Source organism: Phasianus colchicus, chromosome 3 (assembly GCF_987193195.1).
Source record: "Phasianus colchicus chromosome 3, bPhaCol1.hap1.1, whole genome shotgun sequence".
Taxonomy (NCBI): Eukaryota; Metazoa; Chordata; class Aves; order Galliformes; family Phasianidae; genus Phasianus; species Phasianus colchicus.
In genome coordinates, this window is record NC_143438.1 from 3,874,163 (window position 1) to 3,894,288 (window position 20,126).

The following is a 20,126-nucleotide window of genomic DNA, read 5'->3' on the forward strand; positions in this document are numbered from 1 at the left end:
CCCAGGTAAACAAGGACTTATTTAAAAATGAATTCTCTATAAAACATGTCTGCTTGTCTGAAAGGTTGGGGACTGGGTCACCTTTAAGTCTTTCTGAAGACTGCAAACGTGATTCATATAGACAGCAAAGTTTTCTAATGTCAGTGTGATTTATTCCATGTAACTGGATGCTTTATGGCTAATAATGCTATCATTTTCTGAATACAGAGCATATGTTATTTATGCTAAAAGTATTATTTTATCTATGCCAAATCAAAATTAAGAAAAATAAACAGAAATAACATGCTTACATGCTTGAAAAACATTTCATTTAGAAAAATACTGTCTGCCTCTCCATCTAAATATTTTACAGTTTGTAATCTTCATTGCTTTAGGATCCCATAAAGAAAATACAGTAGGCAAGTTTTATTTCAGAACTGCAAAGAACTTAACTTCAGTCAGCTACAAGGTTAAAGAGGGTATGCTATGGCATATTTTCAAGTACAAAGATTTGGGGTATATTTGATGTTGATGTTTTTGATACAACAAATTCTTACAAACAATGTATTGCAGGGGTAAAGCCAATTGTAATACCACAGAGAAAACAGCTATGAGGCCAGCTGTAACCCCTTCTAACCTCAACTTACTGACTATCCAGATTCACCTTCTCAAGTACCTCTCACAATTTTCTTAATATCCAAATGCACACTGTGTTCCAACGTGATTAGTGAGCAGATGGAAACACAACTGTAATTTAATGTGCAGCATAACTAAATTTGTAGTAGGTAGATTTTTGGTAACAGCTTGAAAATTTAGGTCATTAAATTCATTAACAAGCTTGAAGATATGAATGTCTCATCTAGTTAATTGAGTGCTCATGTAAAAAACTAACATATGCATACATTTCACTACATAGCTGATTTTACCATTCATCAGTGACACTCCTATAATTTAAGTAATTTCCCACATGAAATTTTAAAATAAATTTAAACATTTAAATGACCAAAAAGAAATACAAAGTCACGGTCACTGCCTAGATGTAAGATATCAGAAATGATAAAATGGGATAAAACACTGAACACACAAAGCTTAAGTGGAATATCTGAGTTCTCTTACTTACAGTTGCCCTGTTGACACTGTATGTACTGAAGAAATACATTCAGCATTCATGCATACGATCCTTATGATTGATTAAAGGCAGAAATAGCATTTTATTCTGGACTAGCTCTAATCTCATCCCGTGGCTTGAATCTCGTTAGCAGCTTGAACAGAGCATGGAAGTTCTTGCAGCTAAATCCCAGCCTACATTCACGTAAAAGAACTGATTCATGTACTTTATGGCCTCTCTGGGACGTGCACCAAAGCACGGCAAGCACTGACAACCTCAAGAGTAGCTCCAAAGACACACTGCTTCTGATCTGAGCTTAACAGCAATGTAGACAGAACCCTTAAGTACTAGAGCACACTACTGCTTGCTCCTCCTAAAAGCTGTGTGCCACATACACAGACATGGCTGCTTTGATTTTCACTACTTCTTTCAAACATTTACACATCGTGTGCTAGTTTCTTCTGTAATATGTTTTTGAAGAAATCTGAAAGAAACCATGTATCTACACAACGCTAGTACTACTGGTTTACTCCATCAAGAATCCCAACACCTCAACACCTCACAATCATGTACACTGTCCTTGTTAATCCTTGTCGTGACTTACACCAGCTTTGGAAGCATGACCAGTTGTCTGAGGTCATCCAAGCGTAAAAGGAAAAATGTCTAAGAGCTCCACAGAGAAAAGAACCTACATTTCATTCAGTCCCTCACAAGAAGAAGGCTATTTTACGTTGGATGCTTCTATTTATTTCCATGGAAACGACAACAGATACAAGAAGCACAGTAACATTACTTGATAGAGCAAGTTCTCAGCTACAAAACATGATTTTTTCAATGTAGTCATCACCATTTACTATGCACTGCAACCAGCAATGAAGGAGAACCTGCATGCAATGCTTGTAAAAATCTGCACCAGTGCGGGCGACCCACTATTTCACAGCTGCTATGACAGTGTCATTGCTGGGAAAATGTTGCCCACACAGCAGACATTACTTTCAGAACAGTCCTCATAATTTTCTAAAGAAAACAATGTTTTTATATCATACTTGATTATAATACAGGTTGATAATGATACTAGTACACTTGGAATATGGATTATTACGTTAATGAAATCACAGTTGAACACGTGATTTGGTAGCACATAAAACATCCAAATTCTGCACAGTACAAGTGATAGCAGATGAAGGAGCAGCAACAAAACTTTTCCTTTTTGGAGATGAATGACAGTTGGAGCATTTTAAACTATGAATTACTGATTTCTAGACTTGTCCACAAGAGTTTTTCTATATGAGGTCATAAAACTTAATTACTTTAAAAAAGAAATAGAATAGAAAACTTCTTTACCGTAGCAGCAGAGAAAAAATTATACATAAAAACTAAAACTGGAGGATGCACAGATCTGCTCTGAAGGTTGAAGGTATTAATAGAAAGATAAATTCTCTCTAAAAAGCAAACAGATTAGGATAGCTCATATCTCAGAAATCCCCCTGTGGAACAGTTTGCTCAATTAGATAGCATATAATAGCAAATGAAGAGGAAAAATATTTTTCACTGAGAATTTTTTTTTTTTTTTAAACTAGTGTTATCCATTCAGACTTACTGAAATATTTAGTTTCAACATCCTTTTTACGAAACTACTCTCTCTTTTTTATGGCAAGTCACACGCAGACTTCTATTTGTTGAGATTAATTATTTTAAATTTTTTATTTTTGCTATAAAACACAAATTAATGCTCCTTCAGCAATCAGTTTAGTCAGGCATGCCCGACTTTTTATTGACAAATAGCTTTAATTTCAAATAAAACAACATACAAGAAATATCACTACACATTTACGTACCTTAGACTGTGTCTACCTCCCTATTTCAGCATCTTGTCATCCACCTGCAAGTTTATGAAGGTGTTGAAAACCTTTACTTACCACTGGCAAAAAACAATGCTCCAACCCCCCAAAAAAGTATTACCTATTTCTCAAACCAGCATTTTCAGAAGATCTAGATAACCCCTTAGATGTGACATACCATATACCTTCCTAGCTTTTTTTGGTGAATGGAAAAAGGGAAACATGACTCCCATTTTAAAGAAAGGTAGAAAGGAAGACCCAGGAAAATACAGGCTGGTGAGCTTCACCTCTGTGCCTAGGAAAATCATGGAACAGATCCCTCCTGGATGTTATGTTAAGGCACATGTGACAGAAGCAGTTGATGTGAGAGAGCTAGCACGGCTTCACCAAGGGCAGGTTGTGCCTGACCAATCTAGTAGCCTTCTATGATGGAGTGACAGCATCAGTGGACAAAGGAAAAGCAACTGATGTTGTCTACCCCAGTTTCTGCAAAGCCTTTGATATGGTCCCATACCGCCACTTATTTCTAAATTGCAGAGGTATAGATTTAAAGAGTTGATAACTCACAGGAATTGGTTGGATGGTTGCAGCCAGAGGATTATAGTCAATGGATCTGTGTCCAGGTGGAGATCAGTAATGAATGGTGTTCCCCAGGAATCTGTCTTGGGATCAGAGCTCTTCAACATCTTTACCAATGACACAGACAGTGGGATTTAATGCACTCTCAACAAGTGTGCTGTTGATACTGAGTGGTGCAGCTGATTAAACAGAATGAATCATAGACTCTTTTGAGTTAGAAGGGGCCTTTGAAGGTCATCTAGAGTCCAACTCTCCTGCAATGAACAGGGACATCTACAGCTAGATCAGGTTGCTCAATGCCTGATCCAGCTTGACCTTGATGAGGCACCCAACACCTCTCTAAGCAACCTGTTCCAGTGCCTCACCATCCCTATTGTAAAAACACTTCTTCCTTAAGTGCAATGTAAATCTCTCCTCTTTTAGCTGGAAATCGCTTCCCATTAACCTATTACCAAAGACCCTGCTAAAGAGTGTGTCGTCTTCTTTCTTATAGCCCCCCCTACAGATACTGAAAGGCCGCTATCAGGTTGCCATGGAGCCTTCTCCGGACTGAACAATCCCAGCTCTTTCAACCTGTCCTCACAGGAGAGGTGTGTTCCATCCTTTGGATCATTTCTGTGGCTCTCCTCTGGACATGCTCTAATAGCTCCACGTCCAGTTGAGGTTACACCAGTACAGACTAGAGGGGCAGAATCACCTCCCTTAACCTGCTGGCCACACTTTTTCTGATGCAGTCCAGAATATGGTTGGTTCTCTGGACTGTGAGGGCACACTGCTGGCTCATGTCCAGCTTGCCATCCACTAGTACCCCCCAAGTCCTTTTCAGCAGAACTATACTCCATCCTTAGATCTCCCAGCTTGTACTAATAGGAAGGGTTGTCACAACCCAGATGCAAGACCTCGCACATGGATTTACTGAACCTCATGAGGTTTACCTGAGCCCTCTACACAAGCCTGTCTAGGTCTCTCTGAATGGCATCCCGTCCCTTGGACATGTCAACCACACCACACAGCTTGGTGTTATCCACAAACTTGCTGAGACTGCACTTGCTCCCAGTGTCAGTGTCATTCATGAAGATGTCAGAGAGCACAAAGAAGGGACCTGGACAGGCCTGAAAAGTGGGCCCTTGAGAACCTAATGATATTCAACAAGGCCAAGTGCAGGATGTTGCCTTTGGGTTGGTACAATCCCAGATATGTGTACAAACTGAGAGAAGCAGCCCTGTGGAGAAGGACTTGAGGGTTCTGGTGAATGAAAAGCTTGGCGTGAGCCAAGAACATGCCTTCAGCCCAGAAGACCAGATCCTGGGCTGCACTAAAAGAGAGGTGGCCAGCAGTGTGAGAGAGGTGGTTGTCCTCCTCTTGCTCTGCCTTCATGAAACCCCATCCGTAGTACTGTGCCTACACCTGGGGCCCCTGGCAGAAGAAAGGTACGAAGCTGTTGGAGCAGGACCAGAGGAGGGCCACAAAGATGATCAGAGGGCTGGAGCACCTCTCCTACAAAGAAGGGTTGTGGGAGCTGGGCTTGTTCAGCCTGGAGAAAACAAGGCTCTAGGAGTTCTCAATGTGGCCCTTCCAGTATATGAAAGGAACTTATAAGCAAGACAGAGACTTTCTACATATTTTGATAGTGATAGAACAAGAGAAAATGGTTTTCAATTAAAAGAGGGGAGAATTAGGTTAGATGTTAGGAGGAAATTCTTTACTCAGAGGGTGCTGAGGCACTGGAACAGGCTGCCCATGGAAGTTGTGGATGCCCCAACTTTGGAGGTGTTCAAAGCCAGGCTGGATAGGATCCTGGACAGCCTAATCTAGTGGATGGTAACTCAGCCCATGGCAGGGGTGCTTGAAACTAAATCATCTTTGAGGTCTCTTCCAATCAAAGTGATTCTATGAATTCTTGAAGAGAAAAACTCCTCTACTTTTATAAGACACTCATTATAGCAGATTGGAAATCTAATTTAATATTGGAAAAAAAGCAGAAAAATCAAATATTTGTCACAAGAAGGCTTCCAGAGACTACAGCCTTTCAGTTACCAAAAGTTTCTAGGAAGATTACGAACAAAACAGCACAGCTAATTTGGTATAATCTTTTCACATAAATCAGTTTTGAATCCTTTGTAAAGAGATTTATGAAGCATTACAAATCTTTTTGTGTGTCTAAGAAAGAAAGGAGAAATGAATGAGTTAAGTATAAGACACAGTCCAGGCATGACTACAAAGCAAAATATTGTTACTATTTTACCAATATCGTTATTCCAAATATTAGTGTGTAAAAGAGCTGCGTGATTGAATCATGAAGGACAAAAAGAGTTTTTAATTATTTTTTCATAGGATTTACAATCAGTGTAGTAGCTTTGAAATAGCACAGAGCATTAAAACCTTAAGCCTTTAACAAAGGCTGTTTTCAAACTAATTTCTGTATGCATTTATTTTAGATAACTTCGGAAAATTCGAAAGTGTACCCAGTTTGGGCGGACTGCCTCAGCACATACATTTTAGAAAGAGAAAATAAAGGGAATATTCAGTAGCAAGATCATTCAGCATTTCCATGGCATGAGTGTGTGTGGGGGAATAAATCAGGCATGGAAATATGCATTTAACTCACTAAGTCACCTGAAATTTCGATCTGAAGACAGAATACACCATTGACTTTCACCAAATTTGTGTTCTTCATACTCCTTAAAAAGAAAACAAAACAAAAACCAAAACAAACAAACAAAAAAAAAACCAAGAAAAAGCAAAACAGTTTTTCTGCCCAGATAAGGAAAAAAGATGCAGAAGAAAACAGTACTTTAAACAGAAGTGAACAGAGCTCTAAAAATAGCCAAAGGCTGATTACTGCCTGAGTAGGTGGGAGGGATAGGACAGGGATGCAGTGAGTTAGGCGGATCTTGTATGCCATTAACTCCCTTCATTGAGCCCAATAAACCTATTCAGAGTGAAAATTGTAGATAACTCTGGACAAGATCTTTTTTAGAGGATAGATATTTCCTAGTAGAAAAATGGAGGAATATGGCAAAGAAATTTCTGTAATCTGCTCCCAAAGGACGCACTCCTTTGCCTTCCTTAACTAAATTACTTGCCCTTACCAAGGCTTTTCTAGAACACAATGTATATTTTCTGTTATGAGACTACAAGAACAGTGAGTGGTCAAGATAGTAACTTGTCTTCCAAGCCAGGAGTAATAAAAAACCCTTATATTCCTTCTTGTTGCTACAGAAGCAATGAGTAGTTTTGCTCTAACAGCATGATCTAACACCATGGTGAAAAATACACCTAAGGGTTATTTTGAATTCACTTCTGTCCCACCCTTCTCCTCTGAGAAATACCCAGATTCACGTACTGCCTGCAGCTGACATTCTTCAGGGTAAAAGTCACACTACATCTCCCATTTTTCTCCAATAATCAGAAGGGACAGATTAAGAAGACAGATTAAAAAAACCTTAAATCACAGAATCCTAGAATCATAGAATGGCCTGGGTTGAAAAGGACACAATGCTCATCCAGTTCCAACCCCCTGCTATGTGCAGGGTCACCAACCAGCAGCCCAGGCTGCCCAGAGCCACATCCAGCCTGGCCTTGAATGCCTGCAGGGATGGGGCATCCACAGCCTCCTTGGGCAACCTGTGAACAGTGCCTCACCACCCTCTGGGTGAAAAACTCCCTCCTAATATCCAACCTAAACCTCCTCTGTCTCAGTTTAAAACCATTCCCCCTTGTCCTATCACTATCCACCCTTGTAAATGGCCGTTCTTCCTCCTGTTTATCCACTCCCTTCAAGCACTGGAAGGCCACAATGAGGTCTGCCCGCAATGTGTTATGGCATAACAGCGTTCTGTAAGAAGAGACAGAAGTACTTTACCTCATTACTGTGGAGACAAAACTCCTCAATCATTCTTGTTACACTGCTGTGGTATTAAAGAATTAAGCATACACAGAAAGATCAGATGTAAGAGACCACTGACAAGTAAAACCCAGGGAAAGCTTTAAATGAGGTAAACCCAGAGAACAATCCTTCAAACTGATCTGGATTAACAAACTTCAACACTGCTTACAGTTGCAATTGAAACAAGAATAACTCTGTACATTTGTTGGTAAGAACACAGAATAAGCATATTTCTAAGCATATTTGTGATCAAATGGCATCCTTAAGAGGAAGAAGAAAGTATCTAGTTTGAAGAGAGCGAGTGAGGTAGAGAACAGAAACGTGCTGCTTGGTGGATGAAATTTTAAGACTAGGATTTCCAGTTTGATTCTTTCTTCCATTTAAAAAAGAATTCTCCACTCACGATCATAAAATGAATCTAGTACAACTGACTTTGTCAGTGATTTTCTAGATATTTGTAATTACTTTCCAAAATTGTTGAAGTCCTCCTGCTAAAATAATATATTTTTCAAATAAGTGAGTAAACACACACTTACAGTAACCCATATATACTGGAGTATATACTGGAGTTTTATCATAAAGACCTCTAATTAAAATCACTTAAAGGTTTGGACAGTATTTCATTCCAATAGAATTCAGTCCATAGAATAGGACTGAAAAACACATATCCTTGATTCATAGGCCACAGCCATCCATTACTTGAGATCCAATACCCTAAAATCAAGGGTAACCAAATAATTCTTTTCAAATAATGACACCCCATTATCTGACCCCCTCCCCCCTCTCTTTTTTTTTTTAATAGAACATTTTTTGCCTCAGCTTCAGTGGGAAAACCATTTTTACTGAACTCTTCCAGAAGCAAAGAAGTATGAAGTGTGGAGCAAACCTAAACGTGTTTCAACTCGAGCAGTTTATGTCTGTCAAAGACACAAGCCACCGCACTCCACACAAGGAATGGAATTATGTAAGAAAGAAGCATTGGGCAACTTAGTGCCACTGAAAATGCTTACCTGAAGACCATTTCTGAAAAGACAAATGTCTTCAATCAAACTCCAAAGTCTCCCTTCTGTCCAGTTTGCTTTTTAAATCTTGTAAGGTAGGTCTAGAAGGACCAGAAATCTAACATGCTAGTAGGTATGACTGTATCATGATCTCTAGTTGGTACAACTGCAGAAAGTTTGGACAGGTATTTTAGATCTTTGTCTCAAATGAAAAAAATATTGTAACAGGCTGAAGTTAAATAATTACGCAGCAATTCTCCACTATATGCCTCCTCACACTACTTGAATTCATTATAACAAGACATAATTGCATGCAGACCAAGAAATATTTTGACAGTTAGCTTTATAGCTCTAAGTATTTTATTATAAGCCTAATTAAGGATAATTAAGACTATTATTCCAAGAACAGTAGCCAAAAATAGTGTGAATAGCTGGGGTGAGGACAGCAATACCGTACACACCCTAGAAAACACTTATTACCACAGCATTGATTTTGCCACGTAAAAATTTTGAGTAATATAAGAGCTTTCAAGTAAAAATGTTCCCAAATGGAAGCAATGTTTGCAGTGTATATTTATTCAATACTGATAGTTCCCTGAATGCTAAGTACAGAAACAAATCATGTTTTGCATGCCCAGAGAGGCCTCTTCCTTCTTAGTCTTCACAATCACTTCCAAACAGAAATGACATTAAAATTCTGCAGAACATCCTGCTTATGTGAAAAGAATAAGATACACTGCCAATGAGAGCACTTGTTTTAGAAGCTGATCCTGGATTTCAGTCTGGAATGTTTCATTGATTTTTCTAGAAAAAAAACTGCATGACGCTGCGGTAACTTTTTAATCCACTACATACAAAGAATGTTTACTTCATAACTGTTAAAAGTGCCAAGGTATTCATTCCTGTAAATGTCCTCTTAGCTTGTCTGAATGATGAGAACTATTGTTATATTAGGAGTAATTTGTGCCACAAGGAACCATGCATCGTCTTCCAGGCTGGCGCACACACAATGCAATACACACTTTTGTTGAAGAAGAAGGTGATAGAAATTTCAATTCTTGATAACTGAAAACATCCTTTTGAATTTCCACTCTTAACAGAGGACTCCACTGATTCAAAACACACTAGTTCACATGTTGCATTACCAGCATCAGTTAAGTTTGAAGCCAGAAAAGAAAATACCTGTGATAAGCTTGAAAAACTTTTGAGCAACGTTTTCCATTACATAAAAAGTATGGTTTTCTCATTACCTGAAACATGTTTTCTTCTCCTAGTTTTTGAAGTCTTCAGAAAATTAGACTAATCGTGCTAATAACTACATACACCAACCTGGACTGTTCTCTGTAAAATGAAAAGCTTTCCCAACAACTTTGAACTTTAGAAATATAACTAGCTATAAAATTGGAGCCTAAGCATATAGAAGGGAGAGCACATGCTTCCTCTAATTGCCCTAGCTTAAGAGTAGGCATTTCCAGGAAAATACATCCAAAATGACAAGTGTAAATTTTCCAAGTGAATCAACTCTTCTGATAATGAGGAGAGGAGCTGGTTGCTTATCAGGGATTTTTAATTAAGCTTAGGACTGCGTTTGTTTTTTTGTTTTGTTTTTGTTTTGTTTGTTGTTGTTGTTTTTGTTTTTTCTTTCCCTACTCAATGACTACGCATTGCTTTCAATGGTGGGTTTGGTGAAGAATCTTCTTAAAATGGATTAATGATCAGTGTGCCTTGCAGTATTCAAGTACGAAAACGGCACTTATTTACCAAACTATAGCAAGGAACAGTAGTAATGAATAGTTTGCTTGATTGTGGATGCATGATCTCACTGGCAGTATCAACAAATGGGCTATATTTGCTTCCTGAAGCTTTTCAGCACCCTTAATTCTATGCACAAGGCATTGAAATAAGCTTCAATACTCAGTCTAATTCACAAGTGTCTAATTGAAATATTGCTTCTGCAATGCAAAGACAGCAGATGTAACAGCTTTGTGGGAACACGTTTTTTAAGCTGAGACATTTTCCTCCATAATCCCACATCCATTGCCATGAAAGGCCAACAGCCAAAAAAGGTGTAGTTTTAGAAATTCACTGATTGATCCAACTCCAATACTTAATTGCAGTTCTCAAAGTGGGAAATCTGAATGCAAAACTTAGAAAAGGACTTACGTGTTATGTGTGACTAAACTCAATTCTGCAAGAAAAATTGTTCAGAACAACCACACACCAAAAAGATTCAGATTAGATGTCTGAAGAAATTACTTGGAAAAATATACATAAATGAGAGCAAAACAAAGTTGAATTTTTCTTTAAACAGTATTTTCCTATTACCTATAATGGGGAATAATTGCTTACTTTACGTTTAATTCTAGAGAGAAAGAATCCTAACGTTTTCTTGAACATTCAAGAGTTGACAGAAGACAGGAGTACTGATTTTCATTTTGCATTTACCTGCCCCTTTAAATAAAAATCTTGGGCAAAGAACCAATTAAAGATCATTCTTAAAAGTTAATATTATCCTTTTGTGCATCTCAGCAGACAGGTTCTTTATCAAACTGCCTGATAATTAAGTGAGCTCTGCTAATGCAGCAAATGATACAGGAGGCAGGAAAAGATGAACTTAAGGCAGAAATATTTAAAAATTCATATCTTTTCCATATCATAAAGATTAAACCACACTATATGTATCATTTAGAGAAGGATTCTGGAAGACTATACAGTGTAGTAACATTAAGACTTCACACAATTCAGTGAGTTACACAGATGATCAAACAACACCCACATTCCTTGGCAAAATGTTTAAAATCCCACAAATTTTCAACTACATTTGAGACATGCTGTTGAAATTACCCTTAATTCTCAACAAGAACTACACCATATACTAATAACAGTCCGATAAAGCATTTTGAATAGAAATAGAGCAGTAAAAAAAAATAAATCAGATAAGTATGAATTACTAACGTAAGGATTACTGTCTGAAAAGCACTGATATGTGGAAACTTAAGACCCAAGACTGTAAAAGCAGAATGTCTCCAGAGTGGGAGCTGAAAGAAGGTTATAGGAACAGCATCAAATACACTGGCTCAATTAGCATGAGATGTGTCAAACAAGATTTTTTAGAGGAGATTGCAGGAGATTTTTTTTGACAGCAAGAAAGCAAGCAGAAGTGTCATTTCCATCTTCTAGCACAGTGGCTATTAAAAGAAGTTGCTTTTATATTTGAAAAAAGAAAGCACTTAAAAGAAGCAAAGACATTCTGAAGGAAGTGCAAAAAGCTCCTTTCCTTTTAGAAATCTAAACTCTCTTAGAAATACTTCAGATGACTACCATGCTAGCAAGTAACTTAAAATACATATGTCACTCCAAAACAAATGCTTCCTATTTATTGTCATGGAAACTACAGCAGATACAAAAGAGTACAACAACGCTATTTGTGAGAGCAAATTCTAAGCTAGAAAAGATTTTTTCAGCATAGTCACCATCATTAGCTGTGCATTTTTGCCATTCTTGAACAACAGTATACATGCTGCATTTGTAAAATACTGCACCACCAGAGGTCACCCACAGTTGCTGTCAACACTGCAGAGACACACCACCCACCACCTCCCTGTGCTCACAGCCATCGTTTGGTCTCCATAAATGTTCAGCAAGTGTTGATGAATGTCAATTGGTGCCATTTTTTCTGCATGGAGGAATTCAGGGACATGCCTTTGCTTCTTACATGTCAGATGCCATTTTGTCAGACTTCTCCCTCTGCTGCCATCTGCTGCATGGCCACAAAATGCAACACAATACTTACAGAAAGGTTCAACCTCTGCTGCCATACTGCTAACATTCACCTTTGATGTCATGGGTCAAAATAATAAAATAGGAGACATTACTTTCAAGACAGCCCTCGCACACTTTTTCTGAATTGTAGTATAAGTACAGAAACTCACAATGTATATGCAAAATAGAAGAAAGCATTTCAGAAAATAAACTACTGTCAAAGCTTAAAGTACCTTTTCAGATACTTGTTCTTAGAAATAAGTTTTCACTATCAGCCAGGAATATCAACTACTCTGGACTGATGCAAAAATTACCAGCAAGAAATTTTGCTGAAGGAAACATTTCACTGATGTGTGCTTCTATAAAGGAAGCTTAATTTTTGCAAGAAAATAGTTTTGCTAATGAATTAGATATTACTTCTGGTTTTTAGATTTCTTCTATTTAGTTATCATACTTTCCTCTTAAGTAAAAGAAAACATGTTCCAAACACACAAGGTAGTGAATTTTCTATTCCAAAATTGAGTAACTTCTCAGCAGAACAATTAGACTTCACAGATGTTTTTACAGAAGCTGAAATTATTTGAAGGAAACACTGTAAAAATGTAGGACTTGGTATTGTGATTTGACAACAATCAATCAGAAGTAAGTTTTTAAAAAAGATACTGTACAAAGCTTCTGATAATGAACTGAGAAATCACAGAATCAACCTAGGTTTGAAGAGACCTTCAGATTATCAAGTCCAACCATTAACCTGATCTCCTGAGTCTCATCACTAAACCACAGCTCTTGGTACCACCTCAGTGAACATATTACAAAATGTCTGATGCATGCTGAGTCTAAATAAGGTTAGCTGCTTTATTGAAGCTTTTCATTAACTATTTCCAAAATCTATTCTGCATTAGTAGGAAGGCAAGCACATAGCAACAATTGTATTTGCTGTTCAGGGCATCACTTTCCACTGGAGATTTTCAGAATCTAAAAACTAAAACAGGCAAAAACCTCACCATATACATTTCACTTGGCAAGTTTTCTTAACAAGACTGTTTCACACTCCTGTCCATTCTTCTACCAAATACATTCTTCTGACATTGCTTGCTGAAGTCAGGCATCTGTCTGCTTCAACAAACAATGGATCAAAGCTCTAAAAGCAATTCTTCTATTCCAGAATACCTTCTACAAGCAGCCGCTCAGAATAAAACAAACCGCACAAAGATCAAGAAGATTTAAGAATAAAAACTCATTTACCTCACTTAGATTTTCTAAATAAAAGTAACTTGAAGATTTTATTGCTATGCAGTTCATAATTGCAAGAGGCAGATCAAACATGATTGATATGAACTATGCTATTTTTAAATCAGACAACACGACTGCTTGGTCTATGCAGTGTCCCTTTAACATTTATGAGATAAATGCAAGCATTTTTTTGACTTATAGAAGAAGCTGGAACTAAAAGAAAACAAAAATCACCCCACATGCCATCAAATTCCAACCTAACTTATGATATCTTCCAAAAGTCACAACAACAAGAGGATGCAGAAAAGATACTGTAAGTTATTTCTCAAAAATAGCTATTAGATTTCTCAAAAATTATTTTTTCTCCATTCATGAGAACTTTTGACAGACATGTCATATGAGTCGGGGAAACAGTAATGATATTCTGTAGATTTCCAGACCAAAGCCTAGCTAGTGCCAGTCTAATAATAATAATAATAGAAGTGCTAGATTGAAATGCTAGCACTCCATTCAGGTTCAATCTTGGATGCAACTTAACAAAATGACAGTGGTCTTCTTAAAAGGCAGAATGGTCAAAAATAGAAAACTTACTTAGGAAGCCTCTCAAAGACTTTATTCTCGCAGCAACAGTACTAGATACACACATGGCCTCACACTATTCTGAGTGCAGAAGCATATCTATGCTCATTTACAAGCTGTCGTACAGCAGAAGTTAATTACAAATGTACTTGCTCTCTGTAAACCAAACATGAGGAAAAGTATTAGAAAGCAATCCTTAGCCACGTTCTTTTCTTTTCTTTTTTTTTTCAGGTAAGTTAACAGAGATATGCCACCAAGTCTTGCTACTTCAAATGGAGTTCTAAAAATATTTGCCGTTGGTTTGTCTTCCCTCTTCCAAACTAGGAAATTTAACTATATGAAATGGACTAAACTTTTATACCTTTCTTATGCCTAACACACTCAGTTTTTTTTTTTTAAACAATGTTCATTGTTAGAAATATCAATGATGAACTAAATTGTTAGATCATTTTCTGAAACCCCTGACACATTGCAACCAAAATTTCCTGATGAGTATCACTGTAACAAATTATGTGGTATTTTTCTGTTTCTCTTGCATATCATTTGTGTGGTTAAACATAACTGAAACTCATGACTAGCTCTTATTGTGTGGAATCCAGTAACTTTTACTTGGATTGTGATGCTTGCTTTGATCTGTAAGCCAATGCCTCTGATTTATCACTGTATCACAAAAGTCAAAACAATATAAATCACTTAAGTCCTACCTACTTTACCCACCAGTAAGGAAAGCTATTAGTTTATGTCAGCTATTCAGCTTCAATTCTTACAACTGAAAACAGTTGTAAGTGAGCAGAAAAACTTAATTGCGTGTGTAAGTCATGTTCACATTTTTCATGCTTGGTGATACAGGATGACAATCCCTGCAGTTCTAAATTAAAACTAGTATGACTTCCATTGTATATCGTCCTCTCTGCATTGTTTTCGCTGTGTTCTTAGGCTTAAAAACTTGAGAGACTGCAGACTGAGAACCATTAAAGAATATAGTTAAAACAGACACTTAATTATCAAGTTCCAGCTCACCTGCAAATTGGTTGATAGTCATTAGTCAACAATCTATAGTGGAACATTCAAATCATTCTTGTAAAAAAGACTGGTATGTTTAATTTAGCTTTTAAGGGACTAAAGCATAAAATCATCTTAACCTCATTTTTATCAATTTCCCATTGAAAAACTCTCCATAATGCAGAATTAAAAAAATAGTTTCCCAAAACTGTTGGGAAAAAAAACCCTCACTCAAAGTAACACTGCAGAAGACACTGTCTAATATCTGATTTGAGATTAAGACTACTTTAAAATTGGCACAGCTTAGTGATTTTCAGTTCTTTCAAAACAGATGAGACTCTGGTTTTCAACAGATAGATATTATGACCATTTTTTTTAAACAATCCCAAAACACTGCAGAAGCAAGCATGCCAATTTCACACACTTACAAAAAAAGTTAGCTACAAACTAAGGTCGACAACAAAGATTATGAGGTCAAAAAACATACTGAATAATGCTGAAACAGAATGAAACATCATTAACACTTCTCTTTACGTTCAACAAACTCATACCTGGGTACACTGCCTGTTAAGCTTTTTTCACTTGATGATGATGATAATGATGACGACGATGACCGAGGTCTCTGATCCGTTTTCACTCCTGTAGCCTCTGTTGCACTAATCTGAGGTTTTTCACCTTTCTCTTCTGGCTTTTTTTTTTCACTATCACTTTCATCACTGCCTTCTCCTAAGATGTCATCAACCTGTCAAAGAGTGAAGAGTCAGTGTGTCCTCTAACAGGCTTTAACATAGTCAATACTACATAGTTATTAGACAGTTAAATAATCATTAAGAGTATGCTTCCAGTTGTCTTGACTTCCTCTATGAAAATTCAAAGTAAACACAAGCACACAAGTACCTTAAAGACAACTTCTGAAACAGCTCCAGTAGCATTCTATTCAAATCAAATATATTTAGTCTGCTTGAGAGATACGTATATATTCTTATGCAGGATTCAGTCACATAGCCTTAATTATAGTAACACTGAAGCTGTAAATAAGAAGTATGATATGGAAAAAATGTTGGTTTTTATCTACAAAATGGATAGTATTTTGTACTGTTACAGCATGTATTTATATGCCTAACACAAGAGCTTCTTTAAGACTCCAGCTAACAACCATGCGTATACTTATCTGTTTAAGAATAACTGGAAGTAACTTCAAAAAAGGGCATTTCTAAATATCTCACTATGAATGGAATTAAATGCCAAGAATCCTGCTGTAACCTATTTGTCTGTTCATGCTAATTAATAAAGGCAAGTCTATGAAAACATTTAGCCACTTCATTAAGCAACTGTTTCCCCTTCTGAAAACTCGGCACAAGATTTCATACTCTCTCCAAATCATTTTATTTAGCTCCATCATGTCCAGAACTACTGAAATTAACATTAAAAGCAAATCATACTCATGATCAATTCTGCTGAGCTTCTCTTTTAGTCACCACGAACAGTGACTTCAGAAAAAGATGAAAACATGAGAAAACATAAGTGAGGATGCCACAGGAGACCACAGAAAGAAGCTGAGTGTATTTATCTATGGATATTATTATTTTCCAGAAAGCAGTTTCTCTCTCAGTCTAATATGAAAAGAAATATGTCTTTTAGTTCTCACTACTGCCATACCTGCTTTATCAAGACAAAAAACTCCATATATGAACACGCTCAGAAAGATTTTACATTGATTTGTAATGGATAATTCTAAAAGGTAAACAGAGGCTGAGAAATAAGAAGGCAAAAAAAAAAAAAAAAAAAAGGCAAACTCTTGCAAATGCTCTATTGCCCACATTGCAGAAGTAAATGAAATACATTTTTCACAGAAAAATCTCAAGAGACATCTTGCAAGCAAGGAGGGAGAGAAAACAGGAAATACAGAATTTTGTTAACAGTCAAAAGAATATGCCTTTTCTTTTTCCAGCGTTCAGAGACAGGCAATATGTAGAACCCAATACCAATGAAGATGCTCAACAGCAATTTCAACAAAAACGTAGGTGACTCTCAGGAAACTCTTCCTGATGACTTCAGAAAGATAGAATACATAGCAATAATCTTCAGACCTCTGACAAACAGATGGATTTGCAGGGCTTATTATCTTTATCATCTATTATCTTTTCAAAAAGTGTAGTCAGCTACTCCTGTCTGACTGCTGTAATGCTTCTCGAGCTTTACAACACACTGATTTTAAAAGCCTATGCTATGCTTGGATGAAATGACTTTTAAACAACATGAAAAGTAGTCAGTCAGGTTCTTGGATCAACAGTTTAAGTTGGTTTTCCATTGGTATTACAGTTTCTGGAATGAGATCAGGGGAACACACCTTTACTAAGAAGGTAATCAGTGCACTAACATCCAGCAATTGACAGTGAGAGGACAGCAGAGACATAGAGTTCTGAACAAACTACTTTCCAGCAAGACCAGTGTTTAAAACTGCAGATCTTCATTGCTAAAGCAGTGTTTTTCCAGAAAGATGTTTGTCACAGATGCTTCACAAACTGAAATTGTATTTTTATTTAAAATACTTTGTACAAATGATTTTGCCAGACTAGCACTCCAGCTATTGCTATGTCTTTTTTTTTTTCCACACTTCACAAGGATGGCATTTCTTGCAAGTCAAGAATGTCACTTAATCTGTAGAACTAGTAAGTTATACTAACTTTCATGTCTTATTTCAGTGAAAAGCATTTAAAAATGCATGTGTGAGCTACATAAATATGGCAGATTTTGAAAATGGTTGCATATGAAAATAATCAATAAGGGATAATCCTTAGAAGCCACTTAAATTAGGATGGCATCCAAACTGCAAACTTCTATTTAAGTATTTAACTAAACAGCCAACTGTGCTTAAAAATACCGGGACAATCATTTTCATCTTTCAGAACTCCTAAGCAATCAAAAATATACTGTTTTTCTTTACACAAAGAGATTTAAGCCCTTCATTCAAATAAATTGATAGGTTAAAAAAACCCAAACATAAATATTAAAGTGACACTTACCTAGACATATGCACTAGCTTAATCTGCACTGCATTTATTTTACTGTTCTTCCAATTAGCTGAATAACAAGAGTCCCTGTTTCTGGTCAGGCTAGTATGTCTACAATTCAAACATGACCAGAAATGTTTTAGAATATCTCAAACTGTACATGTATAATTACTTGAGATATGATTGGACAGAAGTGTTAAAAAGAAGTTATAAAATATACATTATGTCTTTTATTTTTAGTTTTTTAATATTTTGAGTTATATTGCTAGCATCCTGCAACTCCAGTGTACTCAGAACTGTCCCTAAGAATCAAACCAACTCAGTGTTTAGGGCTGGTTTGGCTTTTTTTTTTTTTTTTAATCCAAAACATGTTTTGGGATTGATATCCCCCTAACATTTGAGTGATTCATATGAAGATGAATTATTTGTTATAAAATGGAAAGAATTAGTGGTTTGCACTTACACGTTACTTCTGAACTTTAGGACACAAACTGCACAATGAAGTAAGCATACTGTATGTGGTTTATAAATTTTTCAAGTAAATATGCATAACAGACAGAAAATGCAGAAGATGGTGCTTTTTAATTCTATCATCATTTATTTCTAAAGCATCTGAAGCCGTATTTTCATCACAAAGCTAGCCCTGAGACATATGCATCTTGAAAATGCTGCTGATCGTCCTAGTTTTGCCAGAATGAGCACTTATATTAGCACTTTTTTAATTTTTCTTCAGAGCACAGAGGCAATACTGCCAAAAGACGTTCTTCCACTAGAGAAACAGTGAATTACATGGAACAGTTTGGCATGCTCTGTGGAATATGAGAAGTCTCCCTAGAGGACAGATGGCTTGTTTTCATAAGCCCCCATAATTCTTAATTTGATCCCATTATCTTTCCAACCTTCCCTTTACTTCCAAGATTCCATTCTGCTTTATCCCAAACTACGTTCTTTTAGCAGGACAGTGAAGTTTTAGTACCTATTTCACATGAAATGCATTAGAAATCAGGAGCCTATTAGGAACTTTAACACAGTAGTAGAAGTGAGAAGCAAAAGAAATGGGTTGGGGGGAAAAGTGACATCAAATAACTGCAAATTCAAAGGAGTACTTTCTGCACCTATGAGATTAATGGCAAATGATAGTAGTGGGCTATAAATCAAATCAGACAGAACAACAGTTCCATCTTCTAGCAGTTGTGAGTTAAACTTCTTACTCTGGGAGCACAGAGCTATGAAAAAAAAACTTCTTAATACTAACACTTAAAACTTGAGCAAGATCAGGTGGTGGTTAAATAACTTTTTCTTTCAGAATAAATTGTCTATGATGACTCCCTATTTTAATGTTGAGATGCCTTCTACTAGAATTCAGTATTAGTCTAATTTTTACATACACTTTTAAATTCACTTTTTACATACACATCAATTTGTTGCATTTTGCACTTGATAAAAGAGGCTGAGCTCAACAATCTCTCTTTCAATGTGTCTATAATCTTTTTAATTTCTAGAGAAGACAGTAGCAAAAAAGAAGCGTATCAACACTGAAGGGTAAAGAAAATGTAAAGGAAGTATAAAGACAGAATTCCTGTAAAATACCAAAGGCTAAGAAAGCTCTTATGGAAAAAGAAATAATATCAGAATCTGGCTGCATTTATTTTTATGGCTACAGGGAAACACTTCTATCTGCATAGCAAAAAAATCTGAAGCAGAATTCTTAGGGTTTTTATGATAAGCTTTCAGAGCAACCAATTAGTTATGAAATAAGAAACCTAAAGTGAGGCAGAACTATTTTCTCTCTGCCCTCAATATACTCATATTTTAGGAAGATCCAAACCCAGCAGGATGGGTAGTTTCAAAAATCCACGAGACACATCAGTACTAACAGAAAGGCTGGTTTTGTAGGCTATGAAACTATGGAAGCTGCAAATAGCAGGACAGTAATCACAAGCTTTGAATATTCTATCACTTCCTTGCAATACTGCATCTCTGTAAAACACTCAGCAAAAATAAAGGAAAACAAAACCTGAGAAGACAACAGATGTGCCTGGATGACTCACTCACTATCAGTAAAACTTCTTAACAATCAAAGCAAAACTCTACAATCAAGTTAGAATTAGATGAGCAGTAGAAGTAGTGAAAGAATGT

The 20,126-nt window shown here is 36.6% G+C and overlaps 1 protein-coding gene across 3 annotated transcripts in view; it reads right to left on the reverse strand.

Annotated features, from left to right (window-relative positions):
- The window catches only part of CTDP1 (CTD phosphatase 1), a 97,896-nt gene that overhangs the window by 15,577 nt on the left and 62,193 nt on the right, over positions 1 to 20,126 (reverse strand). For 2 of the 3 annotated variants that reach the window (XM_031609842.2, XM_090136843.1), the window contains exon 12: positions 15,525 to 15,715. The exons of the other annotated variant lie outside the window; for it this stretch is intronic. In XM_031609842.2, the coding sequence (XP_031465702.2) occupies positions 15,525 to 15,715 (191 nt within the window). The remainder of the gene's footprint in view (positions 1 to 15,524; positions 15,716 to 20,126) is intronic. 3 annotated transcript variants of the gene reach the window in all.